General features: G+C 36.5%; 1 protein-coding gene across 18 annotated transcripts in view; it reads right to left on the reverse strand.

The window, feature by feature from the left end:
• PTPRD (protein tyrosine phosphatase, receptor type D) overlaps positions 1 to 24,673 on the reverse strand; it is a 361,390-nt gene that overhangs the window by 124,047 nt on the left and 212,670 nt on the right. For 11 of the 18 annotated variants that reach the window (XM_018557527.1, XM_018557532.1, XM_018557530.1 and 8 more), the window contains exons 5-15: positions 21,326 to 21,514; positions 17,951 to 17,959; positions 17,334 to 17,351; positions 15,719 to 15,829; positions 14,649 to 14,660; positions 11,156 to 11,425; positions 9,015 to 9,596; positions 7,674 to 7,807; positions 5,757 to 5,901; positions 1,137 to 1,442; positions 197 to 390 (exon numbers count right to left, since the gene is read on the reverse strand). In XM_018557527.1, the coding sequence (XP_018413029.1) occupies positions 197 to 390; positions 1,137 to 1,442; positions 5,757 to 5,901; positions 7,674 to 7,807; positions 9,015 to 9,596; positions 11,156 to 11,425; positions 14,649 to 14,660; positions 15,719 to 15,829; positions 17,334 to 17,351; positions 17,951 to 17,959; positions 21,326 to 21,514 (1,970 nt within the window). The remainder of the gene's footprint in view (positions 1 to 196; positions 391 to 1,136; positions 1,443 to 5,756; positions 5,902 to 7,673; positions 7,808 to 9,014; positions 9,597 to 11,155; positions 11,426 to 14,648; positions 14,661 to 15,718; positions 15,830 to 17,333; positions 17,352 to 17,950; positions 17,960 to 21,325; positions 21,515 to 24,673) is intronic. The other 7 variants (XM_018557537.1, XM_018557536.1, XM_018557535.1 and 4 more) reach the window with 4 other exon arrangements.

Here is a 24,673-nt window from a genome sequence, read left to right on the forward strand (position 1 = left end):
GAGCAAGCCAGGATGGTCTCACTTTTTACATATATCATAAATACCCATACATACACAAAATCTACTCTCATAAAAAAAAACCATACACTTTTCAGTAGGTAAACAATCACATGCTATTTAACTGTGAACTTTTATTATAAAAATAGAGTAAATATTATTTTAATACATCTAAATATTCAGATAAATAAGCAATTACCTGTGCATCAGCCAGCATGACATCCTTTAGCATGGGTGGGCCTTTGGGGTCTCCATTTTCTATCTTCACATAATGGACCTGGTATCCACGAATTTGACCATGTTGCTTGTTAGGCACCGGGGAGCGCCAGAACACTTTAACAGATGTCGAATTCACAGCCTCTACCTCGACTTTGCGAGGAGGACCACTAGGAACTGGAAGAACATCATTTGATAAAACAAGATTACAGTCACCAGTCTCACCCACTGAATAAAAAGCTTTTGATGCAAGCAATAAAAATTCAAAACAACCATTTCCTACTAATTACTGGAAAGATCAAAAAACATGACTGATGCAAAAATGGAAGAAAAAGGGTTTCTGAGTAAGAGAAAAACATGTAAAAATGTAAAAAAGCCAAGGAAGATGCTTTGACAATTCAAAGCACTTTAGGTTGAAAGGTTGTACGGATCAAAATAATAAGACAAAAACAAAATGTTTAAAAAAATGATTGGTTTTCACGTAAAAAATTTAAAGATTACTGGACTTCTTTTTTTTATTCTTTTAGGGAGTACAATGATCACAAAATACAAGACAGAAAAATGAAGAAATGGAGCATCAGTTTCCACAAAAAAAGGTTGAAAAGAAAAAATTCAAGAGGAAAGGAAAGATTGAGACATTTCAAAGAAATCGAAATGTAAGGATTAGTACAAGAGCTGAGGTGGGAGAAAACAAGAAAAAATAAACAAGAAGAAAAAACAAGAATGTAGATGGAAACAGAAGCAAAATAAGTGTTTCCACCTATAGTTAGTTAGTTGAAGAGGAAAAATTAAGATTGCCAAAAGGCATTGTAAAAGACAAAAAGTTAATTGTTGAAAAAAAAAAATCTTCCCATTATTCAATGGAAATACAGAGGCTTGAAGAGAAGCAACAGGTATATACTGATTGAGAGGAGGAAACATACCATCTTCATCTGTCCGAACCAATATAGGGGCACTCTCTGGGCCTGGTCCCTCATCAGTGGAAGCGATCATAGAGATATGGTACTGAGTCCATTTTTCCAGCTGTTCCAAAAGGTATTCTCTAGTGTCTGAGGAAATGCCTTTAATTTCATGGGGCTTGTTATCTTCTCCATCAACTCCACTGTATTTGATGGAATATGCTATGATTGCACCATTCTGCTTGTCCTCTGCTGGTGGTAGCCAACTTACCAAGATGCTGGTAGAGCTTTGGCTGTTACATCTTATGTCTTGTGGAGGAGCTGATGGCTCTGATTTCAGTAAAGCATTACAGGGAAGTTGAAGTGTATAGATAGAAATGGTCCAAAAATAAAAAATGAGGAAGAAAGGAAAAAAAAACAAATAGAAACAAAACCAAAAAATAACTAAATTGGGCAACAGAATGAGAAACAAAATGTAAAAATTAAGGGAATAAAATGTACCTTGGCTTGTTAAAATGGACAGACTCAAATAAAAATAAAAACATGGACTAAGAAGACAAGGTGGATGAGGATGCATGATGGTGAAGCCTGACATTTAAATTACCTACCTGGGCAACATATTCTCCTTCAATAAATAACCTACTCAATTCCTTCCAGTATCTAATATAGCTGAAACAATTAAAGCATGTTCAAATCAATTATAGTAAACGTAGTCTGTATTAAATGACTACCTACATAAACTTGTACATTTGATTACAAAAATTAAGAGTTTTAGGCTAATGGGGAATCATTTAAAAACATGCTTTAAGTGCAAAATCAGCAGGACAAATGTGCTGAAATTAAACAGAACTTTTACAAAAAAAACAACCCATTTCTCTACAAGCTTGTTGAATCCCAAATAACAGTGGAAAACAATTACTGAAAACCGAAGCTACGATAAACATGCAAACTTATTTGTGTAATGGAAATCTAATGCAAAAGGTTACCTACCAGCAAAGAGAACGGCATTGTTGGTTTGGACTTTTTACTTGTACTTACCAAACACCATCAGTTGCTATACCAGCTCTCAAGATTATTATAATTATTAATGTTATTTTTTATATTCAAGGGGACATGTATGCTAACAATAAATATCTACTGGCATGTCTTTTCAATATAGCAAAACAGTAATATAATAATTATATTCAATATGGTACTGCAGAGCTACTAACCAGCCTTACTGTTAAGGAAGCTCAACTTGATATGTGTAAACATATATAATCTCGGACAAGGGCATGAATTGTAGTTTTAGGAGAAACTTCTAGGTTCTCATAAAATCTAGTTAGCCATTACAAATGAACTGGGAAACCCTAGTGTTTTAATTACAAATTCTGAGATTTTCCCAAGTTCACATAAAAAAGCCAAGTCATTTCCAACATCGTTAAGATCTAGAAGGATGGTTTATGTTTCATTAGGTCTTAACAACATAGGTGGTGATTTAGATTTCCACAAACATAGCAAATATGTCCATTTCAAAAAGTTAGACAACAGATAAATTATTATCTCATCTTATCTCAATATGGTTAGCTGTTTTAGGTAACTTGGGTACTGAAGGGATAAAGTGAGTTTAACATTAGCAGTAGTTTCTTTGTCTCAAATTAGAGTACTTGTTTAAGCTGTAACCACCTTGAGAGTTTCGAGTTACTGGAAAACACATGATTTCACAGGAAATTAATGTGCATCGTTATCTAGCTAAAGTTTCGATTTTGTATGCATCAGTGTTTATCTGTCATTGGTAAATGCTGGACCATCGCCCAATGTTTACCTGATATAATTCACTAACGAGCAAAATACATTTTTATATTTAGCAGATACCACACACCTTTGTGTCTGTGTTGATTCTCATATCACGATCTCGACAGTGTACCGATTCAGCAGAAGAGAAGTAAAAAGTCAGCGGCAGATTTGACCGCGGGGGTTATCACAGAATAACCCATCAGGTACACTGGTCAGGCTTATTCTTATTAAATCATGCCTATAGTTTCCAAACCACTCAGCTGGGACTATTGATCATTCACAATTGCAAACCTTTTTAACAATAGTCTCATGAAAAGGTTTTAAAAGTTAATAAAAAAATGTTCAATGTATATTGGCTTGAATAATATTACTGACAATACAAAGTGGTATTTTGTAATTTGCATGGTTTGAAGCCTAAACTCTATAACTTGGATATTAACATTTCTATTTTCCGCATTTTCTATGCTGCTAAAAGTTTCAATAGAAGATTCAGAGTAAAAAACTTTAGTTTGAAAAGGAAGCTGTATATGTATAAAACCATATGCAAGCATAACTTTATTGATATAGTCGATAAACACATATTCTATTTAAACAGAAGTTGTATGAAAGAAAAAAAAAATTTAACTAATGCAACTCTCTAAGGGCAGTCATCAGAAGGATCATGCATATAACTCGAGTGTTTAGGAATGTTCTCAGGTTCAGGGACAGAGCAGAAGCTTCCTTGAGAACAAAGATAATATCCATTCACATTCTGGTGCCTGCTCTGAGCAAATGACATCAGTTTCATATATTTGTTTTCATAACAGGTTCTCTATAAATGCTGATGCTTTTAGTTTAGTCATTTGCATAGTGCATATATCGGAAAACTGACACCACTTCATCTAGAGAAAAAACTAAAATGATATTAAATTATGCTAAACTAAATGATATTTTCAACTATAACTGTAAACTCCATTTGCATTTGATATGTGCATTAATATTTCACACATGAACATTATTATGCAAGGTATACTTTGAATTAAAATCAAACCATTCAGTATAGTACAGCATCAAGCATAGCCTTACAGCTTAACATGATAAAAAAAATCTCAGTGAGGAAAAACCTGTGCGATTGAAGCTTATCTCCAGGCATGTTATTTTCCCAACCCTATCATCCCTCTGTCAACCCACATGCGTCAATAACAAATGTCTGCCTCCCTTACCCCAGCATTCAGAAGAGGATGTCTTTTATTTTCAGTGATGTCACCAGCTACTAACCAAAAACCCTGTTCATTCAGGATGCCAATAGGTGGGTTACGCAGCATCTTGCGCATGTTCAGCTTCTAGCAGAACTACATCTCCCAGGAGCCCTCAACCCACACACAAACTCTCCCACTGAATAGGTTAGTGCTAACATGTCATCTGTGCTGCTTGAAATAAACTATGGGAGTTGAGGAGACAGTTCACCCAGAGCACAAAGAGTGAACGATTTTGTTAACAGAAAGTGCTAGGTCTGGGCCTACCTGAGGGATAATTTTAAATAAGATAAGCTGAACACTAGAAAAGCAGATCTAAAATATAAGACACAAACTGCAAAGGTGAGAGATTATGTTTTTTATTATAAATCTTAATTTTTGCCTGGAGATGAGCTTTAAGAGCTAATGGAAGTAACCTTTGTCAGATTCTATTATTGTTAATTCCAGTGCAGCAAGTTGGTGAATAAATCTAGATTCATTGCCCTAGAGAAGAATATGGAATATGCATTAGGGAATCACACAGATGTTGCTTCATTTTTGGAGTATGGCTGCTTTTGTATTGCTTCAAACTGTTTTTGCTGTTTTGATAAATTTTAATAACTGTATGATAATATCCAAGTTCAGAGTTTATTCATCAAACAAGCATTTCTAAACTCCCTGTGACTTCAGGATTTCTGCATATTCTCAAACTATCTTCCCAGTCTCTTTCACGCTCCTTCCACAAAAATAGTTGAATACTAGTCCTCTGTTTTGTGTAAGGAAATGTTTCTGTATAGATGTTAAATCATTTTATAGACTATGACCGTTAACCCAAAACCAATGAATCATCATGTTAAATTGCTTTGTTTTCACAAATGAATGACTTGTGCCTTAAAATCCAATTATATCTTAAAGATATGTGCACAAAGGCAGATTAAAATCGGATGCATAATCTTTTCCAATGCAGTAATCAGAGACTGAATGCAGATTTCATTTTACCACAAAAATGTATTTTATGGATTTGCCATGCAATCCAAAAATATGCAAATGGAAAGTCTGTTACGCAGCAGGGTCTGTACACCTGCTACGCATTTGCAACCAATCATTTGTTAGTGCTGCTAAAAAAACACATTATATTGGTGAAAAGCAGAGATGGCCACACATCTGAATCTACATTTTTTTATGTAATGTGCTAGACAACATGACTCATAATTTAGGCAGGCCATTACACCACACAGTTTTTGGCGAAATCTAAAAGAGATTTTTGCTGGTCATACACTGCTCTATTTTTTTTCGTTCAGGCTGCGGGCTGAACAAAAAAAAAATAGAGCAGATTCCTCCATCAACAATGCAAGTATGTTGATCGAGGAATCCCCGCTGTTTCTTTTTTATTCCGACAGAAGCCCGCAGCTGCTGTCAGAGTAACTGAACATTTCCGGCAGCTCAATGGCTGCTGAATCTGTTCATACAAAGATTTTCTAAATGGGTCCTTCGATCAGATTGCACAATACATTTGCAACATGGGTGGCCAGTTTAACCCTCAATCTATGATAAATGTTCTGATCTTGAAAATGCTTTATCTTACTAGCATCTACTAATCCCAGATACTAACTGATCACAAAGAAAACAAAAACAATTCAGGAAAGACACCTACTTGACTGCAAGGTTTTGGCAGAAATTTCTGTAGTTGAAGCACCAAGGCCTAATGGAGCACGGGCAGCTAGCCGGAAGTAGTACAAAGTATTTGGCTTCAGGCCTTGCAATCGATATGAAGAGCTTGGCTCAATCGTGATAGATAACTAATGATAAAAATCAAAATAAGAGTTAGAGTTAACATTGAATAATGGCCATAGAGTTATTGCTGAAACTCTGGTGTGCACAGCGATAACCAACATGTGTGGCACAATCGTCGTAAAAATTTGTTTCCTTTAACTTTTTACTTCACACAGTTCAGAAGCCCCCTTTGTGATAGTATATTAGAGGTGACAGGTTCTCGTTAAGGAGACATTAGGGGTCCATCCGTTTTGGCCGCTCGTGAAGGTAATTGGGTACTTGTAAAGCCTTCCAGTCTACAGCCAACAGTCACTCATTGCTGCTACAACAGCCGGCGGTCTGCTTACAAGCCCCTGCTGCCGCTGCATTATGCAACGTGGAGGTGACAGCAAAAGGGTTAAAGCATACTACCGCAGTAATGACACATAACAGTCTACAACATCCTCCAAAATGAAATGTAACAGTTGAAATCCGTGAACCACATAACATATACTATTTAACATACAGTATACCAGTATTATAAAGAAGCCAACATATAACAAAAGCTTCTTTCTCAAATGGAGATGCTCAATTCTAGAAAACCCTATAAATGCTTTATGCATGTATGTAGTGTATCTAAACTGAAGAACAAAAATGTAATATATTGGAGCTTACCACTTTTTAGTTGTGGTGGCTGCATTAGTTTTATATATTCAGGCATTTTTTTTTGGTTTATCATCATCTGGTCATCCTGCCAGAAAAAACACTTCCAATCCTAGGGTGATAATGTTCACTTACGGCACAGTATCTATGGAGAAGCAGTGTTGTCACCCTATGCAGATTTGAACTACAGTACATCTCTTCCCCTCCCCATCATCATCAAATAGGTGGGAGGTGTTCTGTGGTCCACAGAGGTGAACTGGGCAGGGCTGAGAAAGTTGCTTAAGTGACACTAAACTCAGGAGTCAAAGCTTAAAAACGCATTCAAGTACCCTAACTATAAACAAAACTATCTTATTTATGTATCAGCTGTAGATCCTGAAATCATCTCTGAATTGGTGCTGAAACTGTCCTTCCTTCTGGAGGGTGGCTACTTTTGTTTCCCATGGTCCGTGTGTGTTTTTAAAGTAGCCATTGCTCCAAGCTCACTCCTGTGATGGATTATAACTTCAATACTAATAAGTAGCTAAACATGAGATTGAAGTCCATCACAGGAGTGAGCGTGGAGCGATTACTAATTTACAATACACACACATGCGGAACAAAAGTAACCACCCTCCAGCAGGAAGGACAATGTCGGCACCAATTCAGAGATGATTTGAGGATCTAGTGATACACAAATAAGATACAGTTTTGTAAATAGTTAAGGTACTATAATGCACTTATAGGATTTAACTCCAGAGTTTAGTGTCACTTTTAGATTTCAAGGCAGCACAGGCAGAGTGCATTGACAGTTGGAACCTCACTGGGTTTCTGGCAAGATCAACAGGTATTTTCATGTACTTGACGTGTGTTTAAAGAGACAAAATACACTAAAATGTGCATGTATTGAAGAGAGCTACTTTTTTTTTTCTTCATTTTACTCCGTCATACACTGGCATTTTAAATAACAGCCTTTAGTTCTAACAACTTGTTAAATAAAGTATTGTTCTTTGTATGTTTGTGTATCTATGTGTGACCATAGCACATGTGCTTGGTGATTATGATTGTAAATTACAATAAACCACTTCTCTAAGTTAAAATGTTTATAAGCTTCATAAGACTTCATACAGTATATCAGTAAAAAGAGGCATCTGCGTCTTGACAATGCACAATTTACCTCCTCTGCTTGATCTCCTTCTCTGTAATAGAGCTCATAGCTGGATATTGTGTCTGACCGTGGGGGGAACCAGGATAATAATATACTTGTTTCTGACTCTGCTTCGGCTTTGAAGTTGAGTGGCTGACTGGGAACTGCAAGAATAAAAGTTTTATTACCTCTTATAAACAGAAGCATTAATAGGTTCATTTACTAGAATTTATTATGGGACATTATGCTTTTATTTTCCTGTCACCATGCATCAGTTACTATGGAGGAAGTAAAAACATATTCAGTTCTAGAACTAGTGATGATGTGATTTGGTGATTTGTTACTAAGCGCTAAGTAAAAAAAAACTTGAGCCTCAGTAGAACTTTTTGTGAAAGAAATAAATTAATGGGAGAGGAAAACACATGCATATCTTAAACTTTTGCAATGGTCCAAAATAGCTTGACACGCACAACCTTCCTCCGTAATATAAACCTGCATTTACATTGGTGTTAATATAACAAGGTGTAATATTTAATATTATTTGCAATAGGGAGAGGGTGCCAAGTGCAAAAATACGTTTTTGAAAAACCTTCAAAAGGAGGTGGGGGAGGATAAAAACCGAAGGGCTGAAGTTTTGCTTCAAATGTATTTAATTGTGTTAAGGTAATGTAAAGTCAGATGTCAGGTACTTATACTGCACAAAGGAAGGGCCATCAGTGTGAAGCCATCAGGACCTTTGCATTGCACAGTGCTTCCCATCAGGTAGAGCTTGCTTAAAAAAGAGAAGAACAAAAGGATGACTCTATTAGTTTTTCTCCTTTACTGTCCAATTAACATCCAGAGGTAGCCAAGAGACCAACTAAACAACCAGAACTCTGCCAGTCATTTTTTCTACAGTCTGAAGGATAAGTACCATTTCTACATACTGTATTTGTATAATTGTAGGTGGGGATTTGTAAAGGGAGGGACTTTGTAAATGTTGGTCTTTGAAAGCTATAACGCTATAGTAAGACTAAATGTGTGCCATAAAACTTCTTCCTGAGATAATGATTTATTTTGCTTTAAGTTCCACGGAAACCGTACTGTATATCTAGTAAATGATATGCATATGGCCTTATTTGTTGATATTAAACATGCTATTCACTGACCTAACTTTGAGAGAAATCTTGGCTATACTTGGCTATTTTTGAGCATAGGCCATTTTTACTTTATACATAACTCTGATGACTTAATGCGTTTTATCTAATGTAGTCCAACAATCTAGTTTGTAGCTACAATGTAGCTTTTTACAAATAATAAACAGAAGTTCCTTCTTTAGATGACACTGTATGCAAATGTAAATAAAACACAGCCAGCTACAAAAAGACCTACCTCCTGTCTGAGTAATGACTTGTATTTCATTAGAAAGAGGTCCATCTCCAACCGAAGTAAATGCTAGAACTTTCACCGAGTATGTTTTTTGAGGCACCAGATTTCCTATAGTAGTAATTTGACTGTCGGCCACATTGTATTTAGTCCAACTATTTATGTGTTGCGTTGGCTCCATGGTGTAATAAACTCTGTAACCTTGTATCTCTCCATTGGGTTCTTCAGGTTCTTCCCACTGAACAAGTATAGTGGTTGAGCTCAGCATGCGGGCCTGCACATTTCGAGGAGCACTGGACGGTGCTTGTTCTGAAGTCCTTGTGAGGACAGGCTCACTAGGTGGGCCGCGTCCAATGTTATTGACTGCAACAACTCTAAATTCATACTCTGAATATGGACTAAGACCTGCAACACTATAGCGTGTTGTTGCTACACCATCAATTTCTTTATATGGTTCTTCAGAACTCTTCGGCTTATGCTGGATGATGTAGTAGGTGACAGGTTCAGGATTTCCAGAATCCCAGGTTAATGTTATACTTGTAGCTGTGCTTTCTGTTACCACAGGAGTTCCAGGTGGCCTTGGTAAAGCTTTAAATAAAATGAAGACAATATGATCAAATAATGCACAATTGCACATAAGCACATTTGGACTGATAGTACAGTAACCCTAATAACACACAGTCCAGTGTAAACTTATAATTATTTAAAGTGCATCTGTAGGCACAACCTTTGTTTCTTAGTTTTGGATAGGGAAGTAGGGAAGAGTTAGATTCTCTGTTAAGTTTTTATTGCTGTCTGTGCCTCTCATTGGGGAGATTCACCCTTCTATTTGAACAGGTGACCATTGTCACCTAAAAAAAAAGTGAGGGGAAAAGGTAAGAGGAAATCCTCCAATGGGGACACCTGTTGCAGGGACAACAGTGTGAGAGATTTCCTCTAACCAAAAATAATTAAAAAAAGATACAAACTCATACATTTTACATAGTAAGCATTGTACTATATACCAGTGCTCTTTAGCTAAATGTTGCTTTCTCCACTGGTGACAACAGTCTGATTACAGTGCCTGCTCTTTTTTTAAACAAAAGGAACGCATATATAACCGTCAGCAGAAAGGGGGATAATACTTAAGGCTTATTCCGCCAGTTTTAGATAAAAAGAACCTTGGACTGCAGTTAAAAATACATAGCTAACACTATACTTTAGGTGTAAGCCTTGTCTTTTACATTACTGCTTAAATATTCTTCTGCATAATTATTTTAGATAATTTAGATACATTTGTATTTAAGATAATTATATATATATCACATAATGTATTCTTCCTATCTGCAATTATTGAGGGACAAAAACCCATGCAGGGCAAAGTAAAAGGTTCACTTATCTTCCCTACAGCTCAGCAGCATTTACTCACCTTTTCACTCCCAAGTTGCTCCATTCACACAAAAAAGAACAAGGAATGTGACTTACTCCCCCCTCCTGTGTAACAGCACAAGGTGCCTCTTGACTGGCAGAGCACTGTCACATGGGGCCAGGTAATGAGTCCATATAGCTATGGGCAAAGGAACTATTCATTGCAGGGACTGTTACAATAGTTACTATATATATATTTCATATAGTTTTTTTACACAGTTCATGCATGGTTTTTAGTTCCTTACATCCCATATCATGTTAGAACAAGATGTGTATAGAAGTCATGTACACCTTTGTTCCTCTTAGACTCTTAGATCCATATGTAAATCATGTGTTTGTATGGCATAACATATCTATCTAAACATTTGGACCAAATATATCTTGCTTATGGTGAAAGGGGCTTTCTTTTTCAATGGAAAAGTGCAGTCATACTTGACCTTGCATGTAGAATTCCAATTGATTTCTGCAAGATTTTCAATATCCTTTCATAGAAAACCAAGCATTTCTTGATACTGTGATTGACCCCTATCTAATACAATGGTGTTTTATCTGAACAGTTACTTTTAATCTGCTTAAAGCACTTAAGCATAAGTGGAAAAGGAATGCCAGTGCTACTTAGAAAGTGGAAAAGAATGGTAATAACATATGGGTTTATTTTTCATGTAGAGTGACAAACCCTTCTAGAATGTAAGCAGAATGTTAATTGTATTAACAAATTTACATAAACCAATGTAAATTACCTTTAACAGTTATCTGTGCTATTGCTTCTATAACACCAAGAGTTGACATTGCCACACATGTATAATTAGCTGATTGTCTGACATCAGTAAGCTCAAGTACATTTCTTCCAATTGGCATATCATCCTCGGGTGTGAGATCTTCTGCACCCAGCATCCATTTCACATACGGCATTGGTGACCCTACTGCAACGCAAGTAATATTGACACTTCCACCTGGCATGATCTCGTGATTGGTGGGTGGAATAGAAAACCTTGGAGCAATTCGACGAACTGAGCAAAATAAAGAGAAGAAATACATGATGACATATCCAACATGGTATATGAATCTTCAGCATTAGGACATGCATATCACTGAGACATGTTTGAAGCTCAAGGCTTATATCACATAATGTATATAGCAAGTATATACACACATTGACTTTTCTAAAAGAAAAAAACATTTTACAATATACTGAATTCCACACATTTATACACATTTACTTACACCTGTCAGACCCCAACAATTTACAAACTACTGTACAATACACAGACACCATGCAAATACATATGTATGTATATATACATATATATACATATATATTCAATAAAAAACTGGAGAATTGCCAGCATGCTTGTAATCCATAGCCTCAAGTGTTGAGTTGCTTCCAGTCGATATGAAATGATGTGCTCAGACACATTGCCACATCACAGCCCTGACACAGTGCTGAAAGTATACATTAGCTCACTTTCAGGTTTAAAACTGTATGCAGCCTTTAGGTCTAACACTAAAACTAAAACAACAATCAATATATATACAGAAAGACTGATCATTACGTATAAACAAGGCAAAGCCAGTTCTGGACTGGACTTGGTCATGCATGCAAGCAAATGACTGAGGTCTAGGCAACCATGCTTTGGAAGTTGTTTATATCATTTAAAAATAACTATTTCTAAATAAATCCTATATTCTTGTTCTGAAGATAATAAAAAGGGACATATTTGGTACGGTAATACACAGCTAAAACACTGACTAGGACAAGAGTTCTTTTGTTTTAGAGAAAGAGAGGGTAACACAAGAGGGGCAGTATTAGATTAGTCTGTTAAGCTGTTAACATGTAACTATTAGACATGAGCGAATCAATTTGCCAAATTTGAGATTCAGCCTGCACCATGGAGATTTGTAAATATCATCCAAATCACCACTAATTTGATTATATTCAAACCACCAGCTCGTTTTTATCTTTCTTTTGCAGATTATTTTTAAGTTTAGGAAAAACACAGTGAGGTTGATTTACTTAAGGAGTACTGCATGCTCGATTTGCAAAGTGTATGTTCATTTAGTTTAATGAATAAGGCAAAGCTGCGCTCACTTAAATTATACAATTATGTGTAAGCAAATATGTTGTTTTTTAATCATTCAAAAAATGAATACAGCTTCACCTTACTTACCAAGCTAAGTGAACATTTACTATGCTAAGTGATCAGCTTCTGCTCCTTGAGTAAATCAACCCCTGTGTGTATTCTTCCCCAAGATTCCAACTTGGCACCCAAGGCACATGGGCTGGTATCTCTACTAATCATAGGCTGTAAGCATGCAGTTCCCCTCCTTGCTGAGTCTTTATGTTCTGCAGCTTTGGAACAGTGCTTAAAGAGGGAGACCAGGCCTGTGACCCAGTTTGTTTGTTTTTTTGGACCCCTTCTTTAGCACTCATTTGGTGCTACCGTCTGGTATCATCATGGGAATTTTACATGCTCACATCACACCAGGTATAGGTGTACCTATGTACAGTATATGCCTGGAGATGTAGGCTGGTAACTTTGGGATGAACAGAACACTTTTAATCTAAAAAGTATTAAATACAGAGAGATCAGCAGATGTAAACCCAACAAATAGAGAGCTTGGATTGGTTGAAGTAATGGTGAAGAAAATGATTGGCTACTCGCTCATCTCTAGTCACTATGATTGAGAGTGTATTGAAAAGAGAAGTATGGCAGGGTAACATTCATGGTTATTTACATCCAAATCTTAGGATTAGGATCATCTAACGGAAAACATTGGCTTAATAATAATACAGGAACCTAAGGCATAATGTAAGATGATAACTGAAAGGTTAAAAGTAGCTATAGCAAGCATTTGCAGGATCTACACCAGTATGTAAAAAGAGACATATATTCCTGCTTCAAAAATTCAGCTGGATGATGAGATGTGAGGATACATTCTTACTTATTAATATCATGGAACTTTGGATTCAACTTCTGTATATACCATAACATTAATGGCAGATTGAGATAAATTGGGATTAATCACTGCTCACTTAAACACTTTTACATAAGGTTAATAAGACAGTAGGAATGGGATGTCTTTGGCAAGGCAGTTCATGGTAAACCGCAATGCACATTTGCTAGCTAATTAATGGAAAATGTAATTAGATAAAATGGTTATTTAATATCAAATGTGCGCTAAAACATGCAGTATTTAACTAATCACAAAACATCTTGGACTAGAAAAGGGCAAGGCAAATTAAAGAAAGCAAAATTGTGATTAGTTCCTGCATGTAGGAGCAACAGCACATTTGTATGCATACAGGGCTGTTTACTCGGTTCTCCTGAACCGAAGGGGTCCTGGGGCCGAAGCCAGCCGAAGGATTGGCCGAAGCTACGGCCAAATCCTTCGGCAGCTTTGTGCATAGACCCATAGTCACATTTTGCGTATGGCTTTATCAAAATACATGGACCTTTATCACCGTCATTTACAGCTGTTTTCAGTTATGTATTTTCTTAAACCATGGTTACCACTGCTATTACTATTGTTTGATTGCTGCAAACCAGATGAGGGCAGAGAGGCAGAAAAAAGGAATGCAGTTGCCTAATTAGGAAAAAATATATAACATGTATAAATGCTTGTAAATTTTAAACCTACAGCCCTGCATGCTAGTTTTTTTTAAACTTTATTTACAGCCAATAAAACCAACCCAAAATATAGGGGCAAGTAGCAACTGTGGATTTAAAAAAAAAAAGCTTGCCTACATTTAACATGTGAATAATTGAAGAAGGTAAATATATGGTGATCTTGTGAAGGTGTAACAGGCAGGAGAGTTGGGAGAGTGAGCAAGCACATTACACTGACACAAGTCAAGCAGTAACTACACATGCAAAGACACTATTTAGGTATAGCTTGAAAGCGGCCCTAGGGATACACAGAGCGTTCCCATGCCAGACCAATATGAAGTATATCATTACTCTTTATGGCAAAGCAGCAGTCTAAACAGGCATTAAATAATCCGATACAAGAAATACTACCGTGTGAAAAGTTGCCATGCACTCAACATCATTCTTGCATGCATAAGAATTAGATACCAGCAAGCTTAAGAAGCACTGCCAAAACAAACATCAACTAAAAAAATTATATATAAAATAAAAACCACAATGCAGCTACATTCATTTCATTTGTATTCTTTGTTATTGTTGAATTATTATTTTTGTAAGGTGGGTAAAAAGTAAAAAACACACCAACCTTCTCGCAGCTCTGAGGGATGTAGGGGTTTGATGCAGAACACAATGAAATGAGGAAAGGAGAAAAACAAGGGAAACACAGAGAGAGTAAAAAGGCCATGTCAAGGCTTTCAACTGCTATTTGAACATCTTTTACTTGTTACTCCTCCCTATACTATAATATAGCATTACTCCAGTTCAGAAACAATAGCTAGCCATTTTGCATTTTTAAACTCCATACGTGCCCCATTTAGAGTCCTCTGTGGTGCATCAAATCTGCTTATATTTTGGATGAAAATAAGGAAAGAGTAATAGCATATGACTGTTACCTAGTTATGTCCCTAAACCTGCTACCACTACAGCAATGAGCTAACACAAGTTTACCTTTGGATAGTCCTTTTAATACACTGAAGTACATGCTTTATTGCTGTTGGTCTGATTACAAAAAAGGGTTTGTCCTAGACAAAGTCTTCACCTTAATGAAAACAGTAAATGTACTTTTGCTTTGTAATTATTATTAATAATAATTATAAAAACTGTAAAATGTTTTCAGAATGCTGTTTCATAAACCATGTAAGTCACCATTATCAGTCAGTTCGTTGCTGCAGTGTAAGGGATTACTTCTACTATTATTTTAATTAATAAAAGAAAGATATAAAAAAGAAAGAAGAAGAGTAGTAAAATAAGAGTGACGAATACACAGTTATACTCTTTAAGGTCCATTGAGGTTAGAAGGTTATCTCACTACACACACTGAAGTGAACTTTTGGATCCATCATGATGCTTTAAAACTGCAACCCAGTAGAACATCAGCACAAAAGCTATTCATTTGAGATTAATCATAAACTAAGTAGTCAATACATAAAATAAGAAGAGAGAAACTCCAGAAATCAATGCAACACACAAGTAAAGGCAAAAAAATAATAGTTATAGTGTAAATATACTTACAACCAACAGGCTATACATTTTTCTTGTGAATTATTCACTGATTTGTTCTTCACTTTTTTATTGTCATAAAAGTGACTGCGAACATCCTGAAAATAAAGACCCTGTGCCAGCAGAATGAGGACACCAAGGGTTTGTAATTCCTACCTCTTACATATAGATTTGCAGGGGCAGAATAGCGCGTCCCAGCACTGTTGGTCGCAACACACTCATATTTGCCCTGGTCAGATTCTTCACTCTGCTCAATTTGAAGTGCACCTGTCCAGATATAAAATACACAGCCAAGAACAAAGTCAGCGATCAATGGCACGTATCTCCTGTCAGACATTAGCAACACAGAAAACCCTGAAGATCCAACCAATGCCGATTCTTGCTAAGGATTGCACATCAAAAGCACTGCAATGCTAAAATTAACATTTCAGTTCATCAACTTTTTTTAGTTTTTGTTTTTTTTTACTAAAAAGCACATATAAAACAGGCATTTATTTACATGTTGTTAACTTTTAATTAAAATGGAAATGAGTGAGACTGCTTCAAGAAAGTATGGCTTTGAAAAAAATATATATTCTATATTTTGTCAACACTTTAGTTAAATGTGTTCATACAAAATAGGTGTATTTAACCCAACAGGGATACCTTTTAGGAAGTGTCAAATTTATTCCAACAGGGACAGATCTTTAAGAACGTTTTATTTTTAGGAAAACCCAAAAATGTGCAGCAAGATAAAAAAAAGCTGCTTTTCATAAAAGAAAAAAATTATAATAATTGACAGTATCAGTAAAAAGATACATACTTCAAGAAACAAAACTCCCTTAAGACATGCAGATTCTAAAGAGAGACAGTTCAGTGCCATTTACAATTTAGGAATGTTAGCTGAAAAACAAAGAGTTAGAAAATAAAATGTAGAAAATGATGGCTACTGCCAAGACCAGAAGAAACTAACCAATCACTGCTTGAGGTCCTCAGTAGGCCCCCTAAGACACCCATAAAAATCCACATGTGGGATTAGCAGTGTGGTGTCACAAAACCCAAGAAAAAAAAAAAAAAAGGAAACAAGAAAAGTTGTAAACATTGTTTTAACATATTACAAAAAACAGTACTACAAGCATTTTTGTAAGATACAATGTTGTAAACCTGGGGTTTCCACCACCTGGAGAATTGATGATCCAAAAAGTCAGTGAAGAAATCCAAGAAAATTTAAATAAAGGGGAAAAACAATTATGTGAAATTGCAAGAAGATATGCCAACTTTTTTTTTCAATTTTGCTACAAGAAAAAAAAAAGAAAAAAAAAAGAAAAATAGAAGAACAATACAAGACCAAAAACATCTCTTTATTACAAGATCAAAAAGACGTTATTCCTGGATGCCTTCTGCATGTCTCCAACTGTTCCCTAGACCAAGTGGTTTAGGTCCAGAACATGAACAGCTAAGGAAGAAAAAAAATTATTTCTTTCCTCTCCAATCAGTCGGACAAAAAAAGAAGAAAAAAAAAAAGAAAAAAAGAAGAAAAAAAGAGGGACAAATGGAAAGCTGTGACTGGGCTTTGGCCAAAGGACCTTGATATGCTTTCTTTGAAGCATATCACAACTTAAAATTATTATATTAAATGAAAACAGAACAGAAAAGACACATGAACCAGTGATAAAATAATACATAAAAAATGACATCATTTTTTAATGATAAATAACTGATACAGGAATAATGGAAAGACAAAAAAAGAGTGAATAAGATCATTCTGTGACTCTCAGTTCAGCAGTCTTACCTCTTATTGGTGTACCACCTGGGTGGATAATATGAATGCAAATAAGATTAGAAAGAAGAATCATTAGTACCAGAAGAAGGAGGCTAATGTTTTGGAAGAAGACTTAAATTAGAGTTACAGAATAGAAAGGAAAACAGGAATATACTAAGTGCCTATAGCACTGTACCACAAAAAGCAAAGGACCCAAAATGGCACTAAGCTTCTTCAAGTAGTACATAAAAATAGACTACTGGGGGCTTCATAGTATATTTTTAATCCTCAAAATACATTTTCATAGTGACTGCCACTAATTACAGGACTTCTGTTTTTATCTTTAGCTAATAATTGTGTGAAGGACGTTTGGGTAACAAACACTGTGGTACAGGTCAAGGAACAACATCTATTTTAGGATAAGTGGAGCTAAAGGACGATTCCTTGAAGAAAGGTGTCAGATAAGCTTGCTACAACAACAATACTTTTGTGAAGGTGTGCGCAACACTACAAAGGCCTTGTGACTACACTGGCTGAAAGTTGTAAAATGCATGCCATGCATTTTAACAGTATTATAAAATACTAGGGCTTGTCTAAGCATGGAGGCTGGTGGAGGAGTTTAGTGCGTTGGAAGACTAAGCACTTACCAATAGATTCTGTAGATTAAAATAGAGAGAAGAAAGACAGCATAAAAATATGATTATATTCCTTGTTTCGGCACTTTTTAAAGCTCTATAATTCTACTTTATCTATGTCACATTGTGAATATTAATATTTTACACTGATATGTAAACACAGGCTAGGCTTACAACAATCTTAACAAGACAATTTAAACAGCACCGGACAGTTGGGAAGGCCACATGTCTATCTTAATTTTTTTATTTGGATGGGTTTATTTAATGTATTTCTAAAATGCTATTAGTAAGCCTACCTTAGAGTAAAAATAGACAATGTGATATTCTATTCGCAATAGACGCAAGTGATTCAAGCATCATTTGCAATAGTCATTCATTTGTGACCTTCTTGAGGGAAATAAACACGTGCTATCTCATAAGACGATTTTACAACTTGTTAGAAAGCAGGGCCTGTTCCTTGTCAATCCATGTAGAATAGAAGAAGAATCAAAGTATACTGCATACAAATCCTGTCACCATCAACTGAGAATCATCGCAGGTCCCAGTGCTGGAATGATGAGTTTGGAGGACACTGATTGTTGCACGATATGCAATAACTTTAGCTAGTTTCTGTTCTTATTACCCGATCGAGACCAGAAGATAGTGCCTGTGGAACAACTGCCCAACATTCACTAAATAGTGAGTGTATATGCATAGTGAAAAGGGATGTCCTAAGGGACTGAGTGTTATTTAACAATCAAAAGAAGCTGTGTATGACCAGCATAAGAAGAGGGTGCTATCCGATTTTTAACTTGAGAACAAATACCCTTTCTCAGCCCTTTCTTTTAAGGATTTCTTTCATTGCACAAAGGGGAAACAAACTAAACTGATTTATTCTTTTTATTGAAGCCCAACGAGGTGCAAAAGTAGAATTAAGGCCAGAACAACACATGGAACTTTATGAGGTTTGATAGTATAAGGGTTCTTGTCTGCAAAGAAGAAGAAAAATAGGACTCAAGATTCCTCCTCTACTTGTCTGCAGGATCATTTGCCCATACAGTGAAATCATTTATTTTGTAATTTATTAAGACAAAATGTATGTATATATAATATCAGATTTGTATGTCACATTTTAGTATGGCACAACATAACATGGCTCCATAGATCTGTAAGGAAAATGGAACTCCGTTGAACATGGGATCTGTATATTTCACTACAGTAGTGTACTGGCACTAGTGTAAACAGTGCCATTACGCTTTTATTTATGTTAAAAATAGCTACTGTTCTAATTAAAGGCTTATTGATTTTCACTTGTGCAAATGAGCCCTTAAAAGAGAACTATGAGGTAAGGGTTTTTCCCCATAGTTCTCTTTAGGGTCACGGGAGGACATATACTAACCTCCTCGCGTGACCCAAAGCTCAGTATATTGCGGGCTATTACCCGCAATATACTGAGAGCGCCACAGCCGGGACGCATCCAGACAATACTGTCGAGATCCACTCAGCTGCGTGAGTAACAGCTGGCTCTGCCTATCTAGAGGCAGAGCCAGCTGTGCACGCACCCCCCCCCCCCCTTGTTTTTTTCCTTTCGTCGCGGCGCGTGGGGAAAAAAAAGAAGCAGAGCCAGCTGGGCCCGCCCCCCCCCCCCCCGTTTGTTTCTTCCCTTAGCGCTGGAGGATCGGAGAGGGTGGGGGGGAATCCCTGCGGGGAGCGGTGACTGAAAGTCATTGCTCACTGCAGGGAGACTATCGGGAAGTGAGCGGATCTGCGGCATGTTTCTACTCACGTCCTGATCAATATAGTCCACCTGTGACAGCTTCTTTGTCACAGATCGGCTCTAACTCTGAGGATGAGTCTAACTCTCTCACCTCATAGTTCTACTTTAAGAATTCATGCAGTGCAAATATCAATCTTACAAAAAGTATTGGGCCAGCCAGGTTAGCCAGGTATAGCATAGAAAGAAAAAAATACAGGAACGGTGCTATAAGCCCTCAGATGCAGCTGCAGATAAAAGACTGTGAAGCCAAAGGAGGCCAGAACAAGCACAATGGTTATTTAAAGAATTAATTAGTTATTAAAATGTATGTCTGGGCAAAATAAAAACAAAATTCAATACATCTCTGCAGTACATGAACATGTGTCTGTATTCTGTCTCTTTAAAGTATATGTTCACATTTGCCACCAAATTGGGATAACATCTGCTCTATATGTGTTACAAGTTCCCATTCCATCATGTATAACTTATTTAAAATTGCTGCCTACCCTTTTAAGTGATTTTTCCTTGATTAAAAATCCTACCTAGCTTTTCCTTTCTATGTATGTCAAAGAGAGGATTTTAGAGTTAATGTTTAACATAATTAACTATATCTGTACTGTGCTGGCAGATCTCATTATTAGTTGTAAACTAGATCTCAACACTCTTTGTCCTAACAAAGGGTTAGAAATCTCAAGGGTTGTGTTCTAAATTGTATGCTAATTAAGGGAAACTCACTCAGTCCCCAGTTTGTCCCTCTGAAATAGTTTGGTATAGCTCGCAGTCCTGTGTATAATCTTGTCTCAATGAAACAATTAAAAAGGTAAGAATTGTATCTTTTACATTTTTTATTAGGTATGCTGTGTGAAAGGAATACATTAACTTATAATGGGGGTTTCTCAAATTTGACTGCAAAAGCAGAACTGCACTTTCAAGTCCAGCAAAGGAGAACTGGGCTGAGTTGACAACACTGCTTAGGATTTCACTGCAGCAAAGACAGTGTTGTCAGCTCACTACAGCTCACTCACAGCTCACTCACTACCTGTAGCATTATTTAGGGAAAATGATCATTTATTGCAGATATGTACTGAATCTTTTTTTCTTTTTTGCTAAGATATACAATTTAAATGTATTCAAACTACATAAAGCATTGACTATTGTGTTGAAATATATATGTAGGTATGCGTGAGAGCTTTGTGTAAAAGATAATGAAAATAAATATTTTTTGTTGTACAGGTTAAATGGCTGAACATTTTTCTTGCTAACTGTTTATTTGTTTAGGATTGGAAATTGCTTTATATACTTCCAATTCTTGAATGAAGTACAATGTTAAAGTAGATTTGTCGAAATTAAAGAAGAAATAAAAAAGGAAGAGGAATGGATCTGTCAGATAGTGCATTAGAGCAATAAAATAAATGAAAGGTATTGAAGTACAGTCACAGCAGTGGCGAATGAGGATTAAACAGAAGCTGCAGAACATACACACACATCCACACACAGATAGACTTTGGTTATGACAATACCACAGACATGGAAAACACACTTAATCAGACGCGAGAAGAAAAGGAGGAAGAAAAGTCTTTACCTACAAATAAAAAGCAAACAACAAAGTGAGAGGAAGCAGCTTTTTGGGGTTAGCAGCAGTGAAATTTTACCTGATCGCAGCTGTTTAATGCGCCCATTACTGTTGCTTGTATCCACAGGTAAATAATCTTTAAACCAAGTAATTTCTGGGTCAGGGTTTCCACTGGCTGCACATAACATAGTGGCTGTACGTGTTCGTTCCACCACTTTTAACTGAGGCCCCATGTCTATTGTGGGAAACCCACGTGGTATTTGATCCTCTGAAAATAGAAATACAAGGTTAGCAAGTATCATTATCTATCTATCTATCTATCTATCTATCTATCTATCTATCTATCTATCTATCTACAGTCTTAAGGTGCTGATAGTGCTTGTTTCAAAAACAAAAGGGTTCCTGATCAGGTGTACAGTAAGACTCATTGGAGACAGATGGGTGTTGCCCTCAAAAAAGAATCAGTCAAGCCAGTCAGTGCTCCTTTCTCAGGAGACAGATTGCACCAGGAGGCTGAATACTAACTTTGTATCTGTGTGATGTTGGAAACCCCTGTGAGAATAAACCTTGTGTAGAGGTACATCTGTAAATAAAAGTAGACAGGAGCTCTAAAATGTGCTTTTCTGAGCAGGCTGAATTCCTGGAAAGTTCTCTGTTTGGAGTTGAATCCCCCAATTGGTGGAGGATACGAATTGAAAGTGAAGTTCCTTCTGCTTGAAGTCTGCTGATCCCTGTTGAGTTATCTTCTATTGAACTGTGTATGCATTTTGTTAACGTGCCACGAAAAAACACAGAGAAGGTGTGCAACGTTTAAAATGCTAAACTTTGTATTAAGTATTGTGAAAATGTGTTAACAGCACCATCAGAGACAGTGCACCATGCTGGATTTATGCAAATTGCTGTGGACTTTTTAAGCTGTAAATGTGCAGTAAGGATGCTCTGATGGTTAAAAGTGTCAACGATGGGCTAGAGCTTATGTCTTGCTGCATAGGATGTTATTCCAAGATGATGTGGAGACGTTTCTACAAATGTCTGAGCAGGTTGCTGTGCAAGAGGCCTGGACAAATAATGCCCGAGGGTTGCTTCTGGCCTCTTTCTTGTTGTTAAAATAGGAGAAGGTCTACCATGACAAGTTAAAAGAACAAATGTTGTAATGTGTTCTTGTTGTTGAGAGTTCAGCAAGGAGCGCTACAGAAAGCAGACTACCCAGAGGGACATTCTGTGAGAAAACCAAGCTATTTGGTCAGCTATAAGTAACGCTATCTCCAAGCTTCAAGGAGGTCCTGTAAGAAACATATCCTCTAAAGCTCCAGCAAACGAGTCTCTCCACACACTGTAAACATAAATGTTCCCAAGAGCATTTAGATTGTGGATTCAGGGTTCCCCTTTTCAAAAGACATGATGGAAGAGTCTACTCCTCCGATAGATGAGCTGGTACTGCGGAGTACAAACATTATTAGTTGGTACTTCACAGTTTAACACAGTGTGTTTAAAGGCTGTACTGAATAGAAGTGCATAAGATTGGGACCATTTGGTAGAATTTTTGTTAATGACGATGAATTAGGTCTTACAGTCCACTGGTGAATTGCTTTGTGGTAATTTTATGCATGTCAGGGGTCCCTCAATGTAACATTGTGACAGGAAGCATCTGAGGTGATGCTGACCAGCTTATAGTGAACGGCACGCTTACTGAAGCAGAAAACCTCATGAGATTGAAGGGCCAAGAAATAACAAGAAAGTAGCATAAGTTCTGTCTGTAACCCAGGAAGGGTCCTTGATTTCTATGCTAAATGTCAGGACATACAGTATATCTGCAGAGTGTCCATTAACAGATGAGTCAGAGGGGTTGATTTACTAACCTTATAAACACACCACGAACATGTATACACCTCTGTAGTGTGTTCCCTCCCAGCATGATCTATGGGTGGAATCTAAACACCTTTGTAGTGTGTACACACCCAAGCAGGTGTGTTGTGCAAAGCCAAGCATTGAATTGCAAGGTGATGTTGTGTAAATTAGCTCTATTTTGTGTTGCTTGTGTTGATGAATGCAGGAATGTAAATGCATGAGCTAACCATTTTTGTCTAAACCGTGAAGCAGCATTATATATGCATCATGTGCATGATTTTTCCATATATGGCATTAGTGGAAATATGCTTTTAGAGACTTTTTGGTTGATAAATATGTTTTGCTGTGTGAAAATCACACGCACCTGGTGCGTGCGTGTGTTTAGGTTAGTAAATCACCCCCAGAGTGTTGTGAGGTTGCTATTGGAGATCTTTGCCAGCACATGTTTGTTTGACTGACGTGAACACAGCTTCATCCTATTAAATAACCTCAGTGAAAATTCATTTTCCTAAGTGAACAGACTGTATTCCTTTAGCAAATTAACGTCATAATGTATGTGTGTATATACAAATATAGTCATACAATTATGTTGCACAAAGCTACATGCAACTTTGGATCTAAATCATTTCTGGTTTTTCTTTCTTAAAAGGGACAATTCAATTCCATTCTTCCTAACGTGCATATACTATCTTAGTGCATTCCGTTCATTATTATTTAATGAGAAATGTCATACTATACCTATAAACCTACGTCTAATTCAGCTTACCTAAACTTTAAGCTACATATTTTATAGGAGGTTTAGTCAACTTTGTCCTATCACTACATATTCAAATACTGAGTGCGTTTTACAGATTAATGGAAGAGTTGTTATAATGTCCTACCTCTCTTAGGATTACCTTCCAACACATCACATATAATTTAACATGTACTGGATACTAGAAACATTTTTTTAGAAGACTGTAGGGTGTATTTCACTATATACTTAACATCCTATCGTCTTTTCCAAGAAACCTCTGCAAACATTGGCTTCTCTCTGTAAAACCCTGCTATTATGCTTAGACTCCATTGGAGAGATGCAGGGGAAAAACACTATAATTTCCAGTATTATACTGCCTGTCACTGAGATTACAACACCTTTGCTATATGAAGTATAGATTATTGCTATTATGAAGTAGGATTGATCAATATGTTCTGAAGAATGAAATAACAGCAATGTGCAATACATGCAGGTACCAATGAACAGAATAAAGTGCTCCTCTTCAGATCAGATGTACTATAGATATTAGATGTACATTGTGGCAAGATGAAGGTAGACAAGGGTAGGATGTCAATGGCGTAGCAGTTGTTGTTGTGCAAGGCACACAAATACCAACATGCAAGTAAGAGATGAGTAATATATAGCACAATAAGCTAACATATGTTCATTTCTGCTGTGATGGTTAATGTGATGGCTAATACCTTTACGAACCCAATCCAAATTTGACATGGTACATGTCATTACCATAATAGTTTTTCGGTTTGATAATTTGTCAAAAACAACACTCTTTGATACACTGACTTTTTAAATGCAGCATTATTT

The sequence above is a fragment of the Nanorana parkeri genome, unplaced genomic scaffold (assembly GCF_000935625.1).
Source record: "Nanorana parkeri isolate BGI_ZX_2015 unplaced genomic scaffold, ASM93562v1 scaffold288, whole genome shotgun sequence".
In the NCBI taxonomy this organism is placed as follows: domain Eukaryota; kingdom Metazoa; phylum Chordata; class Amphibia; order Anura; family Dicroglossidae; genus Nanorana; species Nanorana parkeri.